Source organism: Scylla paramamosain, chromosome 43 (assembly GCF_035594125.1).
Source record: "Scylla paramamosain isolate STU-SP2022 chromosome 43, ASM3559412v1, whole genome shotgun sequence".
Taxonomy (NCBI): Eukaryota; Metazoa; Arthropoda; class Malacostraca; order Decapoda; family Portunidae; genus Scylla; species Scylla paramamosain.
Window position 1 is genome coordinate 7227184 of NC_087193.1, and position 20445 is coordinate 7247628.

Here is a 20445-nt window from a genome sequence, read left to right on the forward strand (position 1 = left end):
CTTAGACTAAGGAAAAATAACCTGAAAAAAAGTTAAATTAGCAATAAAATGAACCTCAACTACTCAAAATAATAAATAAATAAACTAACCCACAGAAACTAGATTAAAATTAACGAAAAAAAAATTACCTGAACCAAAACCCTTAACTTAATTAACCAAACAAACTAGATATTAAAAAAAAATCTTTGCCTTTTCTTCGAGATTTCTATAATTTTCATTTTTTTTTTTTATATTTTTGTCCTGGTCCGAGTGTGACTGGTCAAAAAAAATCTCTAATGTACCTTCCTTTAACAAAATTCAAGAAAATAAAGTCTTTTCTATTTATATATTTTCAATCTCAACTTATCTGAACTTAAAAAAAAAGACTTATGAAATGTGTTAATGAAGGCAGTAAGACAAATATAAAACGTGTAAAGAGATAGAAGTGAGGGAAAAGTTTGGGTGTGCATAAAAGAAGCAATAAAAAGTGTGTGTGTGTGTGTGTGTGTGTGTGTGTGTGTGTGTGTGTGTGTGTGTGTGTGTGTGTGTGTGTGTGTGTGTGTGTGTGTGTGTGTTTTGTAAAATGAGATTACGAAAAAAAAAATCGCTAAAGTAAAAAGAAAAAAAATCAATCTAAATATATATGAATAAATAATAATAATAATAATAATAAAACGCTTTGCAAATTCTCTCGTTATTCACATTCCATTACGAGAGAGAGAGAGAGAGAGAGAGAGAGAGAGAGAGAGAGAGAGAGAGAGAGAGAGAGAGAGAGAGAGAGAGAGAGAGAGTGTTACAAATCCCCTTAATTCCAGAACAATAATAATAAAGACGACAATAACAAATCCCTCGGTGGAATTCCTCCCCTGGGTGAACGGGTGAAAGAAAACGAGGGGAAGAGGAAGGGGAATAAATGGAGAATAATAATAAGAATAATGGAGACTTGGGGGAAGATAAAAGGGTGATATTGAAGATAAAAGGGTGATATTCCATTAAAATCATCAATATTCTTAATAATTGCCAATGTATTTAATTTCCCGGTTTTTTTCTCGTCTTTTTTACGTTCAATGAATAAGATGATGATGATGATGATGATGATGATGATGATGATGATGAGAGAGAGAGAGAGAGAGAGAGAGAGAGAGAGAGAGAGAGAGAGAGAGAGAGAGAGAGAGAGATGCATGACTATACAAACATCACTATAAATATACACTCTGCACACACAAAAACTGCCCAAACAGAATACGAGTAAGAACTAAAAATACACTCCGAACACAAACAAACAAACGAACTAGATTACACGGGCGTGACTGGGAAGACGACACACACACACACACACACACACACACACACCTAAATATAAATACCACATCATAAGAAGAATGGCTGCAAACATCACAAAACCAGGTAACGTGTGTGTGTGTGTGTGTGTGTGTGTGTGTGTGTGTGTGTGTGTGTGTGTGTGTGTGAGCATTTACCTGTTAAAGACGAGAAGAGGCGCAGGGAAGCAAGTGGTGGGTGGGCGTTGGTTGGTGCGGGCGCCTGGCTTAGCTTAGCGTGGCTTGAGTCAAGAGTGTCTCGCTCAACCCAGCCACTCTCCACCCAGCCAACACACACACACACACACACACAATTTCAATTCCTCACACAGGGGCCACAAATTAACACAGGGAAATCTGGCCCCTGAATTACCCCTTCGTTAAATTCCCCCGCCACTCGTTGGGATGCACTCAGGGGCCGAATATCCTCATAAATACCACGGGGGACAGATAGGAAGCGTGAGGACAGAGTTTTAAAGCGTCCGCCACCTGTAAACGCTCGCTCACCACTGCCTGTTTCTCCGTCTCCCCCTTCTCTCCACGCCAACCAGCCCAGCCCAACCCAGCCAGCCCAAAGAGTCACCGCATCTCAACTCCCCACCCACCCACCCTCATGATCACCCCATACAGGCGCCCCACGCACCCCCTCTCCTGATCCATAACCCCACGATTCACTGCTCTAATCCTGACCTATTCTCTGTCCATTTCTTTCATTCCTGTTAGCTAACCGGGGTACAAAAGGTGTGTTTTTGAGCTGTATTATGACTCATGGCAACGAGAGTCTTTGGAGTGGACGGGTGGCGGCGGCGCTGGTGGTGTCTCAGCGCCGCCACCACCACCGCCACCACTGCCCCACCCTATTCCCTCTACCCAAACCCTCATTACCTTCTATTTCCCACGCACGCAAGGCACGCACGCCACTGCCAACACCCTCGTGACACGCACCAGACCCCTGTAGCTATATTGACACCGCTGCCACGGGACACAAGTGATCCTGTGACATGGAAAACGGTAAAATGTGAATGCCTCTGACGCCCGCGGCTGGCTCGTGCGGCTGGCGGCGGGACGGCGAGGGCGGCGGGCGGGCCGAGTTGATGCCTGAGTTAGTGATCGTACCGGGAGTGCAGCCTGCCAGCCTTCCTCGTTCCTACCCTCGCCTTGGGGCCTGTATGAATTCGCCACCACAAAATAGAGCAGAAAATAAAGTGGAAACGTTGTGTGCTGTGTTCTGCTACGTATATGGATCTCTCTCTCTCTCTCTCTCTCTCTCTCTCTCTCTCTCTCTCTCTCTCTCTCTCTCCGCTGCATTGCAATTCGCATTACTCGAACAATTCCTAGACTAGTATGCTTCCGTGAGAGAGAGAGAGAGAGAGAGAGAGAGAGAGAGAGAGAGAGAGAGAGAGAGAGAGAGAGAGAGAGAGAACCCCCATGCTTTAAAACTCAATAATCTCGCCACTAAAAGCAACAGTGACAAGTGACTGTAACACACACACACACACACACACACACTATCACAAAGACTGACACACACTTGAACGATACAAGTTTATTTAGAACTAATGAAATCTACTTAATTCTCTCTCTCTCTCTCTCTCTCTCTCTCTCTCTCTCTCTCTCTCTCTCTCTCTCTCTCTCTCTCTCTCTCTCTCTCTCTCATGCACACCAGCTAATCAATGAACGAGAGACTGAACAAAAGACACGACTCTGAGACACACACACTAACACCGCTAAAAATCCTAACTAAACCAAACTTAAATAATTCACGGAAACCTCTATCAACGCCATTGCTTCAACAAATACCTAAATAAATAAATAAATAAATAAATAATAAACAAATATATACACAAATAGGTAGATAACTAAAATAAATAAATAAATAAATAAATATGACACCTCGTTTCTCAGCATCTCAGTAAAAGCTAGCTATAAGAAATAGGATTAAAGAGTGAGTTGGATCTAAGCTGGATGTTCATGCTCCTCTGACACTCGCGACAAGCCTCTTTGAATCAGTATGAAGGCGTGAGGCATTAAGAGTTCAAATGATTCACTGGGTCTTACTGAAGTGTGTGTTGGGAACGGGGGGGGGAGGATTACACGATGGATAAAAAATAAATAAATAAATGGGAAGTGAGGTGAATGTTAAATAAGAAAAATGAAAAAATAGATGAAATATAAGTAAATGAAGCGTGCGAAATATGATGTAGTTTGTAATTTAAGTTTGAGATGAATGAAAAAAAAATAAATAAAAGATGGTAAGAAGATATTAATTCATTACGAATTTTTTTTTTAACAGGAGAGAGAGAGAGAGAGAGAGAGAGAGAGAGAGAGAGAGAGAGAGAGAGAGAGAGAGAGAGAGAGAGAGAGAGAGAGAGAGAGAAATGATACTGAAAACGTGACCAAGCACTTACAAGATAAAACTAATAACGCGCGCGCACACACACACACACACACACACACACACGGTTATAACAACAAGAAAATAAATAAATAAATATAGTGACAAGATTATTATCAAATTATTACACTGTCACATGTGTAATCATCTTTATCGTTACTTTTCCTTGTATACTGAGAGAGAGAGAGAGAGAGAGAGAGAGAGAGAGAGAGAGAGAGAGAGAGAGAGAGAGAGAGAGAGAGAGAGAGAATCACTAACCTCGCTCAAGGTGCAGAAAATAATAATAATTTTTTGCATCCCTGAAGGAGAGAGAGAGAGAGAGAGAGAGAGAGAGAGAGAGAGAGAGAGAGAGAGAGAGAGAGAGAGAGAGAGAGAGAGAGAGAGAGAGAGGTGTCATTCTATCATGCACTAAGTAGAACATGCACAAAAAAACCTTGAGAGTTGACCACATGAAGGAGGGAAAGTGTGTGTGTGTGTGTGTGTGTGTGTGTGTGTGTGTGTGTGTGTGTGTGTGTGTGTGTGTGTGTGTGTGTGTGTGTGTGTGTGTGTGTGTGTGAGAGCCTTGCAACAGCTACTTGAGGATTGACTGCTTGCTTACTCTCTCTCTCTCTCTCTCTCTCTCTCTCTCTCTCTCTCTCTCTCTCTCTCTCTCTCTGTAACCACTTCATGTCAAGGAGAATGAAAAAAAAAAAATATTCCAAACACTATTTTTTACTCAATATATATACTTTTTTCTGTGATGGTATTTTGAGTAATGGAGGAGGAGGAGGAGGAGGAGGAGGAGGAGGAGGAGGACACTGGAAGAACAGAAGAATGATAATAAAAGGATGAAATGTGCTAGATAAATAAAAAAAAAAAAAAGCAAGAAGGAAAGAAATAAAAGGGAGGGAAGGAGGGAAGGAGGGAGGGAGGGCAGAGGAGAAATAACAACAGGAAGAAAGAATGAAAGGGAGAAAAGAAACAGAAGAAAGAAATGGAACAAAAAGGATAGAAATACAAGATTCAAGAAAAAAAAAGAGAGAAAGGAGACACATGTACCTATGTATACCTGCACATTACAATTAAACAGGTGTGACTTCCTCTCTACCTGACTGACTGATTAAACAAACAAATGAACTCACCCACTGACTGACTGAACCCCCAAATAAGTCAAGCGAAACAAACACACAAACAAACAAGCACTCTCTCTTACCACTACTACTATTATCGCTATCATACTAATACACTTGTTCAAGGTCAGATTAGCCTATACACAAACACACACACAAACAATGCAAACATACACAACCTAGGAATGACAACTGCCGCATACACTCGCCCACAAAATTCTGAAGTGTGAAGTGTATAGTCTGTCAGTGTGGGAGGGAGGTGTGGGTGTGGCGGGTGAGTGGTGCATGCAATGAGGCGAATTACACACACACTACCTCTCCCCACTACACACTTCTCGCCCTCGCCCGCTATGCAGCCTTACAAGCACAGCAGGGGTAGTAGTAATATTGCATGCGTTCACTGTGCACCTAATTCTTTCGTAGCTTTTCGTATCATACTCCATCACTTCATTTAATATCCTTGTTCTTCCTTACGGACAACTTAGGAGTCTCAATTTGCCCATACATAATTTTTTATATCATACACACTGCACACTCTTATCTAAATGTACTGGTAGACTGATATATAGACAGTAACATATATATGGAGGGAGAAAGATACGTATAAACAGATAAAAAAGAATTAGACCTGGTTCTCCCTCCCGCCCGCCCTTCTTCATGCGTTCAACAGATCGCAAGGGTTTATGTTAAGTCTGCTATTTCTTATTTTGCCTTTCAGGATGGTTGGAAAAAAGATGATTCGAGAGGAAAAGACACGCTATCTCGCCTTATAGCAAGCATGTGCTGGCTGCAAGGAGATATTGGAGCATACGAGTCTGTAAAGGAGGGATTGTTGCGCTACTCATCATAGCACGTGCTTTCCAAATTCCACCTCGTGTCCCTTGTTTGAGTTCAATGCCTGTGATCCAGGGATTCTTGACGGCCTCACGTCTTATGAGCGTGGCTGTAGCAGGTGTGGTCTTTCTTGGGCGTACAGAAATCTAGACACGCAGTGAAATGCGCTAAAATATCCCTGCCTTTTACCCCCCCCACCCCCACCCCCTCAAGCAGCTGGGAAGGCGCTTGACCTTGAAATTAGTGACATGCTAAAGTCTATGAGACTTGCCAGTGTATGATAATTAATCCCAAGTTACGATAGAATGATGGATGCTCGCATTTATTACTGACCCTATCAAGGGGAACTAGCCGGCGTCTGGTCTTGCGAGGTGTTTATGCGTTTGCACACTGAAACAGTTCGTGAACCGATGCAAAAGTTGTTCGAAAAATCTACTCGTGAACCGATTTGTTCGTGATCAGGAACGTTCATAAACAGAGGTTCCACTGTATCTTCCCCACACTGCATGCATCCCACCCGCCGGCCAGTGAACCGAGGAAGCCAGACACACACAGGAGATGTAAGCAGATGAAGGCGAGAGACAGGAAGCCCCATAGTGCAATGCTCATCACACAGTACCCTTGCCCAAAGAGAAAACGTATCAGACTAAATGATATTAATAAAAAATAAATAAAATAAAATAAAATAAAATAAAATAAAATAAATTAAGTGTTTCAAGGGAGCTCTTAACAAGAACAGTCATTTGTTTGTACTTTTTTTCTTTTAAGTTTGACGATTAATGGGCCTTTTACTCCACTTTTTTTTGGTGGCAAGACTAAAAAGGCTTTTCAAGGGACTATAAATCAAAACTGGCTTTCCTTCCATACATTTTCTTTCATGGCAGAGATAATTCGTGTTTTTCCTCTCTATTTTCCTCTAGTCTTCCTCTTGTGCATTAATTGAGTAAATACACAAAAATAAATAAATAAAATAAAAACAAATAAATAAATAAATAAATAAATAAATAAATAAATAAATAAATAAACAGGTATACAACCACTTCCGCATGTTGCCTGCAAGTGACGTAATCGTGTTAGTATCTTGTCTGCACGTCTTAAAGAATTTGAAAACGGTTTGTTATTTCTTATAGTGTATGCAAGGTGATTAGACAGACTGACTGATATTGAGATAAAAATTAAACTCTATGTATTTGCATTCCACGATTTTTGTTTCCTTCTACGAAATATTTTGTAGAGATTCAAATGTGCTGATTAATTATCTAAAGAGTCGTGTGTCTGCGTGTTTTTAGTCTGTTTCTTATCAGGTTGTAATTCCCAGGAGCGCCAGGGATGTGTGTATTCTCCTCGATGGTGTCTTTTGTATTATCTTTGTTCATGGCAATGTGAACAGCATGTTTCAGGCTGTTTTTTCCAGTTCGAGGTCTCCAGTGAGAATCTGTCGCAACTTTTGAGGTTGTTAGCAGTCATCTTGTCTGTGTTAGCTCTTGAATAAAAGAAAATTCGTCTGCGTCACTGTTTCTGGCCAGCATTCAGAAACGCTTTGCTCTCTCACTATGACTAGATTTCAAAGACCCACAGAGACACTTAGCTAGGTTCTCAAGAGTGTTTCTCAGGTCAATAATTCTGAGATGTTGTTCATCTGTCCCTGGAACCATAAAAATAAGAACTTATAAACCGGTATGATTTCAACTAGAACCTTTTGAATGTAGTCCAGGCCATGGAAGTCATTACGAAAAACAGTTGTGAAGTGTTTCTTGAAGAGTTCACAAAAATCTTACATTTAAAACAGAACACTTGTCATAAATAATGCACGGGAATGATTAAATGATGAATTTGCAACGCACGTGTTCAGTTTACACACATACTTACCTAGTGCATGTTCTGAATACAAAATTAATAACGGGGATTCTTCTAAATGCACAAATCAATAAATAAGTGTTTCTTCTAAATGCACAAGTCAATAAATAAGTCTCTCTTCTAAATGCACAAACTGTGAGGGTTTCCTTTAAAATACACAATTAATAACCGAGTCTTTCTTCTAAATACATCAAATACTCAATAAAAAAAAAAAAACACACACAAACTAGATAACAATAACGTATGCTTGAAAATCACACCAAGAAAACCAACATAAAAGCAACCTAACAAAAAAAAAAACCCACTGAATCCCTTGCAAATCCATTTTAACGGAGTATTTCTTTCTAATGCATTATATAAACCTACTAGGAAAGAAAAAAAAAAAAACATAAACCAGATATAAAACAACGTAGTACCTCTTACCATCACACAAACACAACCAATAACACAGAAAAACAAACAGCAAAATTCCACAAACTGAACCGGTCATTTAAATATTACGGGGCAACCCCCATCCAGCCTTAATTAACAAATCTAGGCTATCACATGTCACGCGAACACCGCACAATGACCTAAGGGCACGAAAACACGTACAAAATCGGATAATGATGGTCAAATGAGGCACGGAAATGGGGAAATAAGGAAACACGGGCATGGCAAGACGGGAGAGAGAGACACGCCCCGCCCTTACTCACCCTTCCTTATTTTCCAGTTTATCTCCCTTCCTACGCCTTATTTACCCGTATTTTCCCTCCCCATGGCTTACCTTCACTTAGCTGCTTGGTGCACACAGCTGCCTGAGTCTATCACGTCCCCAGAATCAGGAAATTAACACATTTATTTGTATTGGAAGGGACACTCACCGCCGACTCCCTCAAGACTTGAATGGCGATGAGAGAGGCCGCCGGTAAAATGTCCACTTCATTTATTTGGTACTGATTCTAAATGACTGTGAGTATATTTGTAAGCGATGATTATGGGTTAAATATTAGGATAATTTTTTATCCAGTAAAAATTTAAAATTAGTGGGAATATATAAAGTTTAGTGTTTTCTTGCTTTTTGGTGCATTTTTTAATTGTTTGATTTAGTGACTATTTCATGTTCTTTTATTTTGCATATACTCGTAAAATTGACATGTATTTTATTCCATTCCTAAACAGTTCTTTTATTACCTATTTCAAGCGAGGAAGTAAAAATATTTGGTATTAGATATATTTATGAACACCAAAATCTTAACACAGCAGCACAAATATATTAATGGGAATTACTTTGACAGCAAAGAATTTTATACTTTATTTTCTGCACATACAACTAGAATTTAAGAACTGGAATGAAAACTACATTTATAACAAAACAGCATCTTTTCATACTCCCCGGAGAATGTAAACAAATACTACACGTGGCCTGCTGCTCCAGTATACCAGCAGGTATTTTGTGCTGTATTCACGCCTTCACTGCAGGAACTCCGGAGACCGCTGGCCAGAGGGAAGTAGGTGAGTGTGTCTACTATAATGAAATGGTTCCTGTTCTTCTATAGTGTTTTATGAGAGAGAACACGAGGACTCGTAACTGACAGGACTGTGATGGTTCTGGCTATTGATGTTACTTTTTCCTTCCTTTCGTGTTTTGATATGGGACTGGTACTGCCTATGTTGTTAATGGTGTAAATGGAGATGTGGGAAATGTATCTTTTTAGTTCCATTCATATACAGGAATAAGAAAATATTGATAGACCATAGACCGACGGTCTTGAAACACAAAGTAGTCCGAATATGAAACAAAGCCACTATGGAGTAGAAACTTAATCTTCCTCCTCCTACTATCATTACTACTACTACTACTCCTTCCGTTTTTTTTTTTTTTTAATCACTTAACCACTACCACTGCAGTTACCAGTACAAATAATCATAACAATGTCTCAATGTCGCAGGTGTGTGGTGATGGGGGTGACAACACAGTATCTGCGCTATGTGCCAGGCCAGGTGTTTGGCTTGGTGGGCACAGGCAGATGTGTGCGCCTTGTCACCAGGTTCAGCCAGGTGGGCAAGTTCCTGGCCGTCTCCGCCTGTGAGAGAGTCTTAATATGGGACCTGCGGAGGGAAGCCAAGGTGGGTGTGGAAGTGTAAGGAAGGGAATGAGTGAGTGAGAGGAGTGAACAGAGAATGAAATGCCAATTACTCTTTGAACTGTGGTGATATTGAGATTACAGGAAAGCCTTTAGTAGTACATTGAGATAACAGGAAAGTCTTTAATAGTGTAACTTCAGGAACAAGTGTTGAGGAGTGAGAGGAGGGAATATAAAATGAAATACACATTACCTTTTGTCCTGTGGGAATAATAAAATAACATGAAAATCTATAGTAGTTTAGCTGAAGGGATGAGTAACAGAGATGGAAGAAATACTGAGCAGTGTGTGAAATGTAGGTATAGCATCATCACCAACCTTATAAGGGAAAATACAGTAAGGACACTGAATGAAATGGTAATGATGAGAAGCATAGGATGATAGGGACAAATAATGAAGAGAAGAAACTAAATAAAATGTAACTGCAAGATAATGATACTTATTTCAAGACAAAAAAAACAGAGAAATAAAGTAAATCCCATGATAGTGACAAGACATAGAATACCATAAGACACTTGGTTCAAATGATACCCTCCCAAAAAATCAAGTCGATCAAATCAGACACTGGAATGATGAAGCAGAGGAGTGCAGTCACATATCCTGGTCTCACCACTGCTCCTACCACCACCCTCAGGTTCTGACGCTGGATGGGGATGTGCGGGGGACGGTGGCAGTGGTGGAGCCCAGACCAGCGGCCCCCGGCTCGCTGGACAACACTCACCTGGCTGTCGGCTACTCGGAGGGATCGGTGGTGGTGTTTGACTTGATGACAGGCGAGCCAGTCAAGTTTAAAGGTGGGCTGATCTCTCATGTGTTCTGGCTCCTGCTTGGGTTGTTAATTTAACTTTTCCCTTTTCTAATTTTCTTGTTGTACTGTAGTGTGTTCTGTTGCTCCATGTGTGTGTGTGTGTGTGTGTGTGTGTGTGTGTGTGTGTAAACATTGTATTTATTTTTGTCAAGTATTGTTTCTTATTTTGTTTGGGTTAATGGGGTTTGTTTCAAGGGATCTGTGTAGAGAATTTCCTTCATCTCATCCACTTAGCTCTCTAATTCTCTGCCCTCCACAGGCCACCGGGGAGGTGTGTCAACCCTGTGCTGGGACCCACAGGGGATGAGAGTCGCCTCGGGGAGTGAGGATGGGGAACTTGTGGTGTGGGATGTGGTGAGTTTGTCAGTCATACATAGCTGTCTCTCTCTGTCTCTGTACCAGGCCAGCATCTCACACAGGGTGGCCCAGACAAAGCACTACACACTCGTACACAAAATAATAATAATCTATCTCTCTATCCATATGCCAGGCTGGCAGTCCCATGTAGGGTGGCCCAGACAAGGCACTAAATACTCACACATGCATATATATATATATATATATATATATATATATATATATATATATATATATATATATATATATATATATATATATATATATATATCCATTCCCCTCACTATCCTATTCCATTGCCCTATTTTTCTTTCCCCTAACAGGTGTCAGAGCGCGGGATGGTACGTCTGCGTGGCCATAAGGGGAAGGTGACAAGGGTGCGCTTCCTGCAGACCCGCAACATGCTAGTGTCCTCCTGCCGGGACACCTTCATCAAGCTGTGGGACCTGACCACACACCACTGCTTCAGAACGCTGGCCGGACACAGGGCTGAAGTGAGCATGGGAGCATAGGAACATAAGAACACAGGGCTGAGGTTTCAACACACATCAGCTGTACTATGTTGCTGAGAGACCTTTATAACAGCACATCATTACATTTGCAGGTGTGGGATTTTGTGCTGCTGAAGAATGACAGTCGCTTGGTGTCAGGAAGCAGTGATGCTGAGCTGCGTGTGTGGGCACTGAACTTCAAGGAGGCAAACGAGACAGAGAACAAGGCAGCAAAGGATGGGACTGAAGAACCACCAAGCAAGATGTTTTGTCTTGATACTGAGGGGGAATCCAAGCTAGTGATTGACAAGGAAGAGGAAGAGATAAAAGATGATGCTGTGAGTGAGAGTTGATGATGATGATTCTTATTGAGTGTATATATTGATGTCATTGTTTTGTTATCTTTTCATGTTCCCATATATATTTATTCTTTTTTGCTAAGGAGATAGATGATGATAATGTGAGTGAATATGGTTGGTGATGAGGGCTCTTGTTGAGACTATTAATGATATCAATGTTTTTTCTCATCTTATTTTCTTGTCAGTTTCTTTTCTTCTTTGCAAACCCCATGTATGAGTTTCCTCTAGTTGCATCTTCCTCTGTGTCTCCCATCCTTTGCAGTTCTACCTCAGCTCCATCCCTCCATCTCACCCAACCTTCACACTTCCAACAGAGCATAGTGGAGGTGGTGCAAATGGGAAGTGTGCTGCGTTCCCGAGGTGACCGTGTGTGTGGCCTGCAGAGTGATGGGCGTGTGGTAGCCTGTCATGGCAAAGGACCCACTGTTGACCTCTTCGCAGTGCTGACTGAGATGGAGGTGGCGACCAAGGCTGCAAACAGGGCCAGGAAGGAACGCAAGAGAGCAAGGTAAGAAGAGGAGGAGTTCTATGTAGGGAGTATATTAGAAGTAAACTGTATGGTAAGAAAGAAGAGTTTTATGTTATGTTGAGAGTAGATTTATAACAGAAGTGAACTGTATGAAGCTGTGCATATATTGAAGTAAGGTTTGTAATAGAGCAATACAGTTATACATAGATTTTTAAAGTTACAAGATAGCTAGGAAGGAATGCAAGAGAGCTAGGTCTGGAAGTATATGTAAGGGGTAGATATATAATAGAAGTGAGCTGTGTATATGTAGAAGTTGGCTTTGCCATATAAAATCATGATAAAACAAAAAAGAGAAAAGTAGATCAAGATGAAAAGATGTAAAAGAGAAAAGTAGAACAAAATAAAAAAAAAAGTAAAAATACAAGATAAAAGAAAGAAGAAAAACTGAAGAAGTAAAGGGGAAAAAACTGGAAAAATAAAGAAAAAATAAAACGTTAACTAACACCACCATCACCACCATTCAGAGAGGCAGGAAACACCACCACCACCACCAGTACAGCCACCCCACAGCTTGCTGATGAGATCCGCAAGCTGCCCACCCTGCGTGCTGCCAACAAGCTACTGGGGGTGGATGTAATGAGTGAGAGGTCCGGCTTGGTGCGTGTGGCGGCACTGCACACTGACAACAGTGTGGCACTCCTCTCTTCTGACATCAGTGCCAAGGAGCAGAAGGAGAAGAAGGAAGAGGTAAGTCTGGCTGTGTTTTTGTTGCAGTATGTTATGAATTTTTAGGGTTTTCTAAGTGTTTTTGTTTTTCTTCTTAGTAATTGATGTCATACTCAAAATGTTAATTTTTTTAGGCCTAGTAAGTTTGTCTATTCTTTGTTTTGGTACATTGTGAGTTTGTTTTTTCTTGTGAGTAATTGATGTCCCACTCAGGATCTATTCATTTTCTCAGTCCCAGGTGAGTGTGCTTGGTCGGCCAGGTCACCGCACAGAGATACGAGCTGTGGCCTTCACCTCCCTCAGTGACCAGGTGGTGACAGGCAGCGCTGAGGCCCTCAAGGTGTGGAACAGGTGAGTGGTTCATCTCAATCATCCTGCTCCTCCTCCTCTTCTTTATTCTCTCCCTTCTCTTCCCAAACTGCTTGTAGGAGCCTAAAAGTCTGTTGCTGTTTGGTTTTCCTTTGTGATTTTTTGTAATTCTTATTTCCAGAGGCGACACACAGGCAACCCTAACAGTGCCATGTGGACCAGTGACGACCCTTCTTGTGGTGCCAGGTGACCGCCACGCACTGGTTGGCACTCGCTCAGGGCACCTGCAGCTCATTGAATTTGCCTCGGCCACTCTGCTCGAGGACATTCTTGCCCATGAACCAGATGAGACGGCCACAGATACTGGAGTGTGGTCTGTGGCTCTCACACACGATGGGGTGAGGATGTGTTGAGCATAGGATGATGGAGGGGTGACACAGGGTGATAGGGGTTGTGGTTATGTGTTGGGTTGGGGGATTAAGTTAGGTTATGGTAAGGTAAAGGGTGTGGTAGTTTTAAGAGAGTATCAAAAGTTGCTATCAAGGAGCCTTGTTCTGCACAAAACTGTCCAAGCCATGCAACTGATCCCTATACAGTGAGGGCAGGAGTACTTTCTCTTCTCCATCAGGGGCCAAGGAACTAAGAGAGTGAAGTGAATGAGTATGAATGTGAAAGTTGTGTGCCTTGTCTTGGCTACCTCTCTTTTGGGGGTAGATAGCCTTGGTATATGTATGTTTCAAAAGGGTTTTCAAAATTTAATAAACTGAGTGGGGAGTCTCTCTCTCTCTCTCTCTCTCTCTCTCTCTCTCTCTCTCTCTCTCTCTCTCTCTCTCTCTCTCTCTCTCTCTCTCTCTCTCTCTCTCTCTCTCTCTCTCTCTCTCTCTCTCTCTCTCTCTCTCTCTCTCTCTCTCTCTCTCTCAAGAATCACATGTTTTGATTCACATATGTTTTCAAATGGTTCCCTTCTTCCCTCCAGCGAGGCTTTGTATCTGGTGGCAGCGACAAGATGGTCAAATTTTGGAAGTTTGAGTTGGTGCCAGACCAGAGTGGCCGAGGAAAGAGACTCAGCTTCTTACAGGACAGCCGAGCCCTTAAGGTGTGTGTGTGTGTGTGTGTGTGTGTGTGTGTGTGTGTGTGTGTGTGTGTGTGTGTGTGTGTGTGTGTGTGTGTGTGTGTGTGTGTGTGTGTTCCTCTTGTCCTCTTCTTTTGTATGTTCCTTTTTCTTTCTGTTTTCTCTTTTTTTTGTACTTTTTCACATCTTTTCATCTCTGATATTAATCTGTCCCCTTTTTTCCCTTCTGATTCCTTCTCTTTTTCTCTCCTGTTTTTCCTCCTTGTTTGCTTCTTAGATATCAGTTTTCCCTTCTTTTCCTCACATGCTGCCTCTTTTCCTCCTCTTCCATTGCTCTGCCACTCAAGTCAATCCACTGTTCCTCTCCCTGTTTCCTCCCCAGGTGGCAGATCAGGTGACGTGTTTGAGGTGTTCCAGTGGAGGCAGGTTCCTGGCTGTGGCAACTCTTGACCTGAAGGAGACTATTTACTTCATCGACTCCCTCAGGGTGAGTACTGAACACATTGTTATTATTATTATTATATATTTTCCTCCATTTATTTATTTATTATTATTATTATTAGTTTTGTTTTTCCTGGGGCTGCTTTTGTAAGAGGTCATCACAGTGGCTCAGCATTCCCCAATACACTCAGTCTGCTGCACCTTCCCCATTTGCATCCATTACTAGCTTTTCTTTCACTATCCATTAACCTTCTCTCAGGTCTTCCACTCTTGCTTCAACATCCTCCTCACATACCCCTCATCTCTCCCCTTGATACACCCAAACTACCGCAGTCACTCCCCGTTACAAGTGTGTTTTCTTTCACTGCATACATCAACCTTCTCAAAAGTATTTCTCTCTTCAGCATCTTCCTCCCTACACCCTCTCTATTATTATTGTTGTTGTTGTTGTTGATCAATAATGGAATGAGAAATGTAATGATTGTTGAAGGTCTCTCTCTCTCTCTCTCTCTCTCTCTCTCTCTCTCTCTCTCTCTCTCTCTCTCTCTCTCTCTCTCTCTCTCTCTCTCTCTCTCTCTCTCTCTCTCTCTCTCTCTCTCTCTCTCTCTCTCTCTCTCTCTCTCTCTCTCTCTCTCTCTCTCTCTCTCTCTCTACATGCTAAGAATATTAAGCAGTAATGATAAAATCCAACCCACCACTTATCTGTCTCTGCCTACCCACCTGCCTGTCCTCTTTTTTTCTTCTGCTTTCTCCTGCATACTCTTCACCTCTCCTCTCAACATGCTAATAAAGTCAAGTAATAATGGAAAAGCCAAACTCATCATTGATCTATCTCTGCTCTCCTCTCTTTCTCCTGCTGAATAGATCCTTCTTCAGCATCCTCCTCTTACATATTCTTAGTCTCTTAGCCTCAAGTAATAATGAAAAGGCCCAACCCACCATTAATTTATCTGCCACCTTGTGCGCCCTCAGCTGTGCCACGAGCTATACGGCAAGTCTCTGCCGGCCACCTGCATGGACTTCTCCACCGACAGCACCCTCCTTGTCACCGGCAGCAAGGACTCCAGCCTGCGCATCTATGGCACAGATTTTGGCGACCAGCGGAAGTAAGGGTCTTGATTTGGTTAAGTTAGGTTGTCCTAAGAGAGAGAGAGAGAGAGAGAGAGAGAGAGAGAGAGAGAGAGAGAGAGAGAGAGAGAGAGAGAGAGAGAGAGAGAGAGAGAGAGAGAGAGAGAGAGAGAGAGAGATAGAGAGAGAGAGAGTTGATTTGACTGCTTGACTAAAAAAGAAAGAAAAAAGTCTTTCCAGTTTGTATTGTTTATGGCATTGAGATCTCTGAGTAATTGTTTCATAGTAGATTTATAGTCTATAAAATAGGCATCTATTGATCTGTCTATAGGCTTTGGTTAGGTTCAGTTAGGTGAGGGCAGATGACAAAAAAAATAAATAAATAAAAATAAATAAAGCACTTCTAATCTTCCTCACTCCCTCCCTTTCTTTCTCTTTCTCTCTTGGCCAGGCTGCTCAAGAATGCGCACCAGGGTGGAGTGACAGACCTGCGCTTCATCCCCAAGACCCACATGTTCTTCTCCTGTGGCCACAACAGCACCGTCAAGCAGTGGGACGCCGACAACTTCCAGCGCATCATCACCCTTGAAGGACACACTGGCATTGTGAGGTGAGACAGAGCAGGAAAAAAGGAAAAGGTGTAGGATGTTGAGTAGGAGAATAGGTAAATATAGGGTGGAACAGAAAGAAAAGAGTAAATATAGGCTGGAACAGGAGGAAACTGAGTAAATATAAGATGGAACAGGAGGAAAATGAGTGAATATAGGCTGGAAAGAAAAAAAATGTAAAAAAAAAAAGATGGATGGAGAGAATACTTGCAGGAAAATGAAAAATGTAAAGAAATGAGGGAGAGGGTGTGGGAAGTTAGGAGTGATGATGTAGTTGAGTGAGAGGGAGAAAAAGGATAAATACAAGTTAGAAATGGAGGAGAATATTAAGAAAAAGGGACTGAAGGAAGAAGTTACAAAAAAAAGGACAACATGTAGTTAAAAGATAAATGTAGATAGGAAAGAGAAAATAGAAAAAAAAAGAGGACAGAAATAGTTAAAGGAGAAAAATATAGACTGGAAATAGGAAAATAAGAAGAATTAAGTATTGTTGGAGAGAATCTGTAATACAATTTTAATTCAGTTACTGACGTGCCTCCCTCCCTAGGTGTCTGTCCGTGTGTCCGAGAGGCGCGTGGGTGCTGAGTGGAGGGCAGGACCGCTCCCTCCGCCTGTGGGAACGCACACAGGAGCCTCTGGTGCTGGAAGAGGAGCGGGAGGAGGAGCTCAAGAGGAAGGAGGAGGAGGACGGCACCACGGCTACACAGCGTCGTGTTCTGCCAGGGGAGGAGGGCGCCCAGGCAGTGAGGCCGACTGTTGCCACACATCACACTGAGAAGGCTGTAAGTTACCAGCCTGTGCTCATAAAGGTCTCAGAAACTTATCTGTGTATTAACAGGTTTACAGGTTCTGGTTGAAGCTGTTAGGGTTTTCAAGGGAAGGTTTCAGCATTGTTCTTTTAACTTCTCTGGTTTTCAAGGATATTTCCATGAAGGCTGTACAAGTAATTTACCAGTCTCTGCTCATAAAGGTCTCAGCATCTCACTTTTTAATTTCTCTAGTGGAAATTGTTGGGGTTTTCAAGGGTGTTTTCTCCCCTAGGCTGACATGATTCTGGAGGCACTCAGTGTGTACCGAGAGCAGGTGGAGTCTGGAGGCAAGGCAGAGCCACACTATCTCATGACCTATGTGTACAAGACATCAGACCCCCTTAGGCTGGTGCTGGAGGTGCTCAGGAAGGTCAAGTCCAGGTGAGGTGATGTCAGGAAGGTATCAGGTCAGGTTAGCTTTTCTTTGAGGTTTAAGAGGTGAAATGGGTGATTTTGATTTGTTTTCTTTTCTCATTTTCTATTTCCTATATATATTCCTTCCATATCATATCCTACAATACCATTTCCTATCATCCATCACATTTCTGTAATCCCACAGTGAGCTTGAGGAGGCCATCATGGTGCTTCCCATGGACCGAATACTGGAGCTGCTGGTGGTGGTGAGGGCCATGCTGAGGCGAGGGTGGGCTGTGGAGCTGGCGACCCGAGTGCTAGTGGTGGCGCTGAGAGTGAACCTGCCCCAGCTCCTTGCCTCAGCCAATGCCAAGCCTGTCATTCACTCCCTGGCTGCCCTACTGCCTACCAAGATGCAGGAGCTGGAGGTGAGAGAGAGAGAGAGAGAGAGAAAGAGAGAGATTCACCTACAGTCGTCTACTGGTCACCCAGCCAGCCATTACCCTACGGAAAGAGCTCAGAGCTCATAGTAACCAATCTTTGGGTAGGACTGAGACCACTTACACACCACACACCAGGACAACGAGGCCACAACCCCTTGGGTTACATCCCATACCAACTTGCTGCTAGGTGAACAGGGGCTACACATTTAGAGGCTTACCCATTTGCCTCGCTGCTCCTGGTATTCGAACCTGGGCCTTCTTGGCTGTGAGCTGAGCATGCTAACCCTTACTCTACATTGTGTGTGTGTGTATGTGTGTGAGAGAGAGAGAGAGAGAGAATTATTGATTTTAAAATCTCACAACAGAAAAATCCCCCTCTACCTGTCTATCCTCTCTTTCCTGCCTGGTAGATCCATCTCCAGCATCTTCCTCCTACACACTCTTCACCTCTCTTGATGTGCTAAAAGTCAAGTTCATAAAATAATAATAATAATAATAATAATAATAATAAAAAAACACTAATCTATCTACTTATTTCTTCTCCAGCATCTTCCCTCTACAAATTTCATCTCTCTCTTGATGTGCTAAGAAATTTAAATTCATTAAGTAATAATGAAAATGCCCACCATTAATCTATCTCTGCTTCTCTCTTCTTGACATTGCCAGGACATGATTGGGTTCAACTTAGCTGGGCTGCGTCACCTCAAGGATCGAGTGGAGCAGCGGTCGGAGACACAGCTGTTCGTGGAGGCATCGCAGCGTGTCAAGGAGTCACGCCGCAAGAGGAAGAAGAAGGACAGAGCTGTCAAGAGAGTCCTTATGGCCTTGTAGTGCTGGAGACTTCTAGGCATCTTGTTTTGTTACTGATGACCCTTGATACAGTTTTATATAAGAATTTCCCCATTCTGTACCCTTGTCATGAGAGAATATATGTTTGCTGGACACTTTTTTATATACTTTACCTACAAGCCATAGTGAAGGCAACTTTGGCAAATTACATGTGGATTACCTTTATATCAAATCATTCCTGCACTCTATACCCTTGAGAACATATGTCTGATAAGGTTGACTCAGTGTACAAGAACTTACATGAACAGGACACTGAGGATCTAAGAGGTGTGTTTGCTGGTCACTGGTATAATTTACCTCACTCAGTTTATAAAAACTTCCAGGGCATTGTGAGGCTGTAAGGTGAGTTGAGTGCCATTGGAAGTGCTACTCCTTCCCCAGCAGTACTGAGGGTGATGTGTGGGTCATGGGTCATGGTCAGGAGACAAGGAATTGGTTATACAGAAACAGATCAATTTTGTTTTCTTTACTTTAGTCATAGACTAGATGGAAAATGGAACAATCATAAGAAGTCTTTGGTTAATTACTATATATATATATATATATATATATATATATATATATATATATATATATATATATATATATATATATATATATATATATATATATATATATATAACATTGTGTGTATTACTTTGTGTCAGACTGGTGTGTGAATGTGGGTGGTATAAATTGATGTGTGTGTGTGTGTGTGTGTGTGTGTGTGTGTGTGTGTGTGTGTGTGTGTGTGTGCATACCAACACGGCAAACAAGTAACAAGTGTCGTTGGTAAGTGGGACCTTAGGATAACTCAGGTACGTTTGTACCAAATTTCTACATTTTTTAACAAATCCACTTTTCATACTTGCATTCTGAGGCTGAGCAGCTGCCAAGTATTCCTGAACACTGCCTGTCTTATTAAGGTTCCTTCTGTCTCAATCAACACACTGGCAAGACAGTTTCGGTGGGTCACAACAACAAACATAGAGACAGACACATAGCACCAGCAATATTCAGCCTCTGCAGGACACTAATGCAAGTCACTGGAATATGAATGTCAACATTTCTTACTTTACATACAGTTGTTAGATCTCTATGAAACAGAACAACCACAGTCACTCAGAAGCTACCACACTAGTGCCAGGAAGGACACAACCCTCTCCTGTAACTCGGCAAACCTTGGTGAGCAGACAGCAGACTTGTGACACCTAAGACTGGGTGACAGGAAGTTACTGCTGGTGTTACTTGCACATTACAAGTACTTTATCCTGACTTTTTTATAAGAGAGGGGCACTGGCCAAGGACAACAAAAAAAAAAATAAATAAATAAATAAATAAATAAATAAAATAAATAAATAAAAAAAACATAAATAAATAAATAAAATAAAATGAAATAAAAAAAAGGCCCAGAGTACCAGTCCCTAAAAAAACGGTAAAAAGGATCATCCAAATTGGAGAAGTGTCTTGAAACAGGAAGTCACAGGTAGAAGGAAATACAGAAGTAAGTAGGGAGTTACAGAATTTACCAGAAAAGGGGATGAAAGATTCAGAAAATTGGTTAACTCTTGCATTAGAGAGGTGGAGAGAATAGAGATAAGAGAAAGTAAATCTTGTGCAGTGAGGCTGCAGTTACTGGAATGTTGGCTCAGGTCCCTTCACTGCACGCCACCACATCTCAAAG

General features: G+C 41.9%; 2 protein-coding genes across 18 annotated transcripts in view; one reads left to right on the forward strand and one right to left on the reverse strand.

Annotated features, from left to right (window-relative positions):
- Positions 1 to 8392, reverse strand: part of LOC135093662 (protein hu-li tai shao-like) — a 77557-nt gene extending 69165 nt beyond the window's left edge. For 15 of the 17 annotated variants that reach the window (XM_063993152.1, XM_063993151.1, XM_063993149.1 and 12 more), the window contains exon 1: positions 8260 to 8392. The gene's annotated coding sequence lies outside the window, so the exon portion shown is untranslated. Of the gene's footprint in view, positions 1 to 1457; positions 1826 to 8259 lie in introns of those variants that run through there. The other 2 variants (XM_063993136.1, XM_063993153.1) reach the window with 2 other exon arrangements.
- Positions 8393 to 8855: 463 nt separating this feature from the next.
- Positions 8856 to 18877, forward strand: LOC135093684 (WD repeat-containing protein 3-like). Its single transcript, XM_063993191.1, has 18 exons — positions 8856 to 8987; positions 9425 to 9602; positions 10254 to 10413; positions 10687 to 10781; positions 11108 to 11278; positions 11389 to 11613; positions 11949 to 12142; positions 12628 to 12850; positions 13062 to 13180; positions 13320 to 13536; positions 14115 to 14234; positions 14593 to 14697; positions 15624 to 15757; positions 16171 to 16329; positions 16875 to 17109; positions 17369 to 17517; positions 17696 to 17918; positions 18600 to 18877. Exons 2-18 carry the CDS (start codon positions 9435 to 9437, stop codon positions 18762 to 18764), a joined length of 2862 nt encoding a protein of 953 aa, XP_063849261.1. The 5' UTR covers positions 8856 to 8987; positions 9425 to 9434; the 3' UTR covers positions 18765 to 18877.
- The last annotated feature ends 1568 nt before the right edge of the window (positions 18878 to 20445 follow it).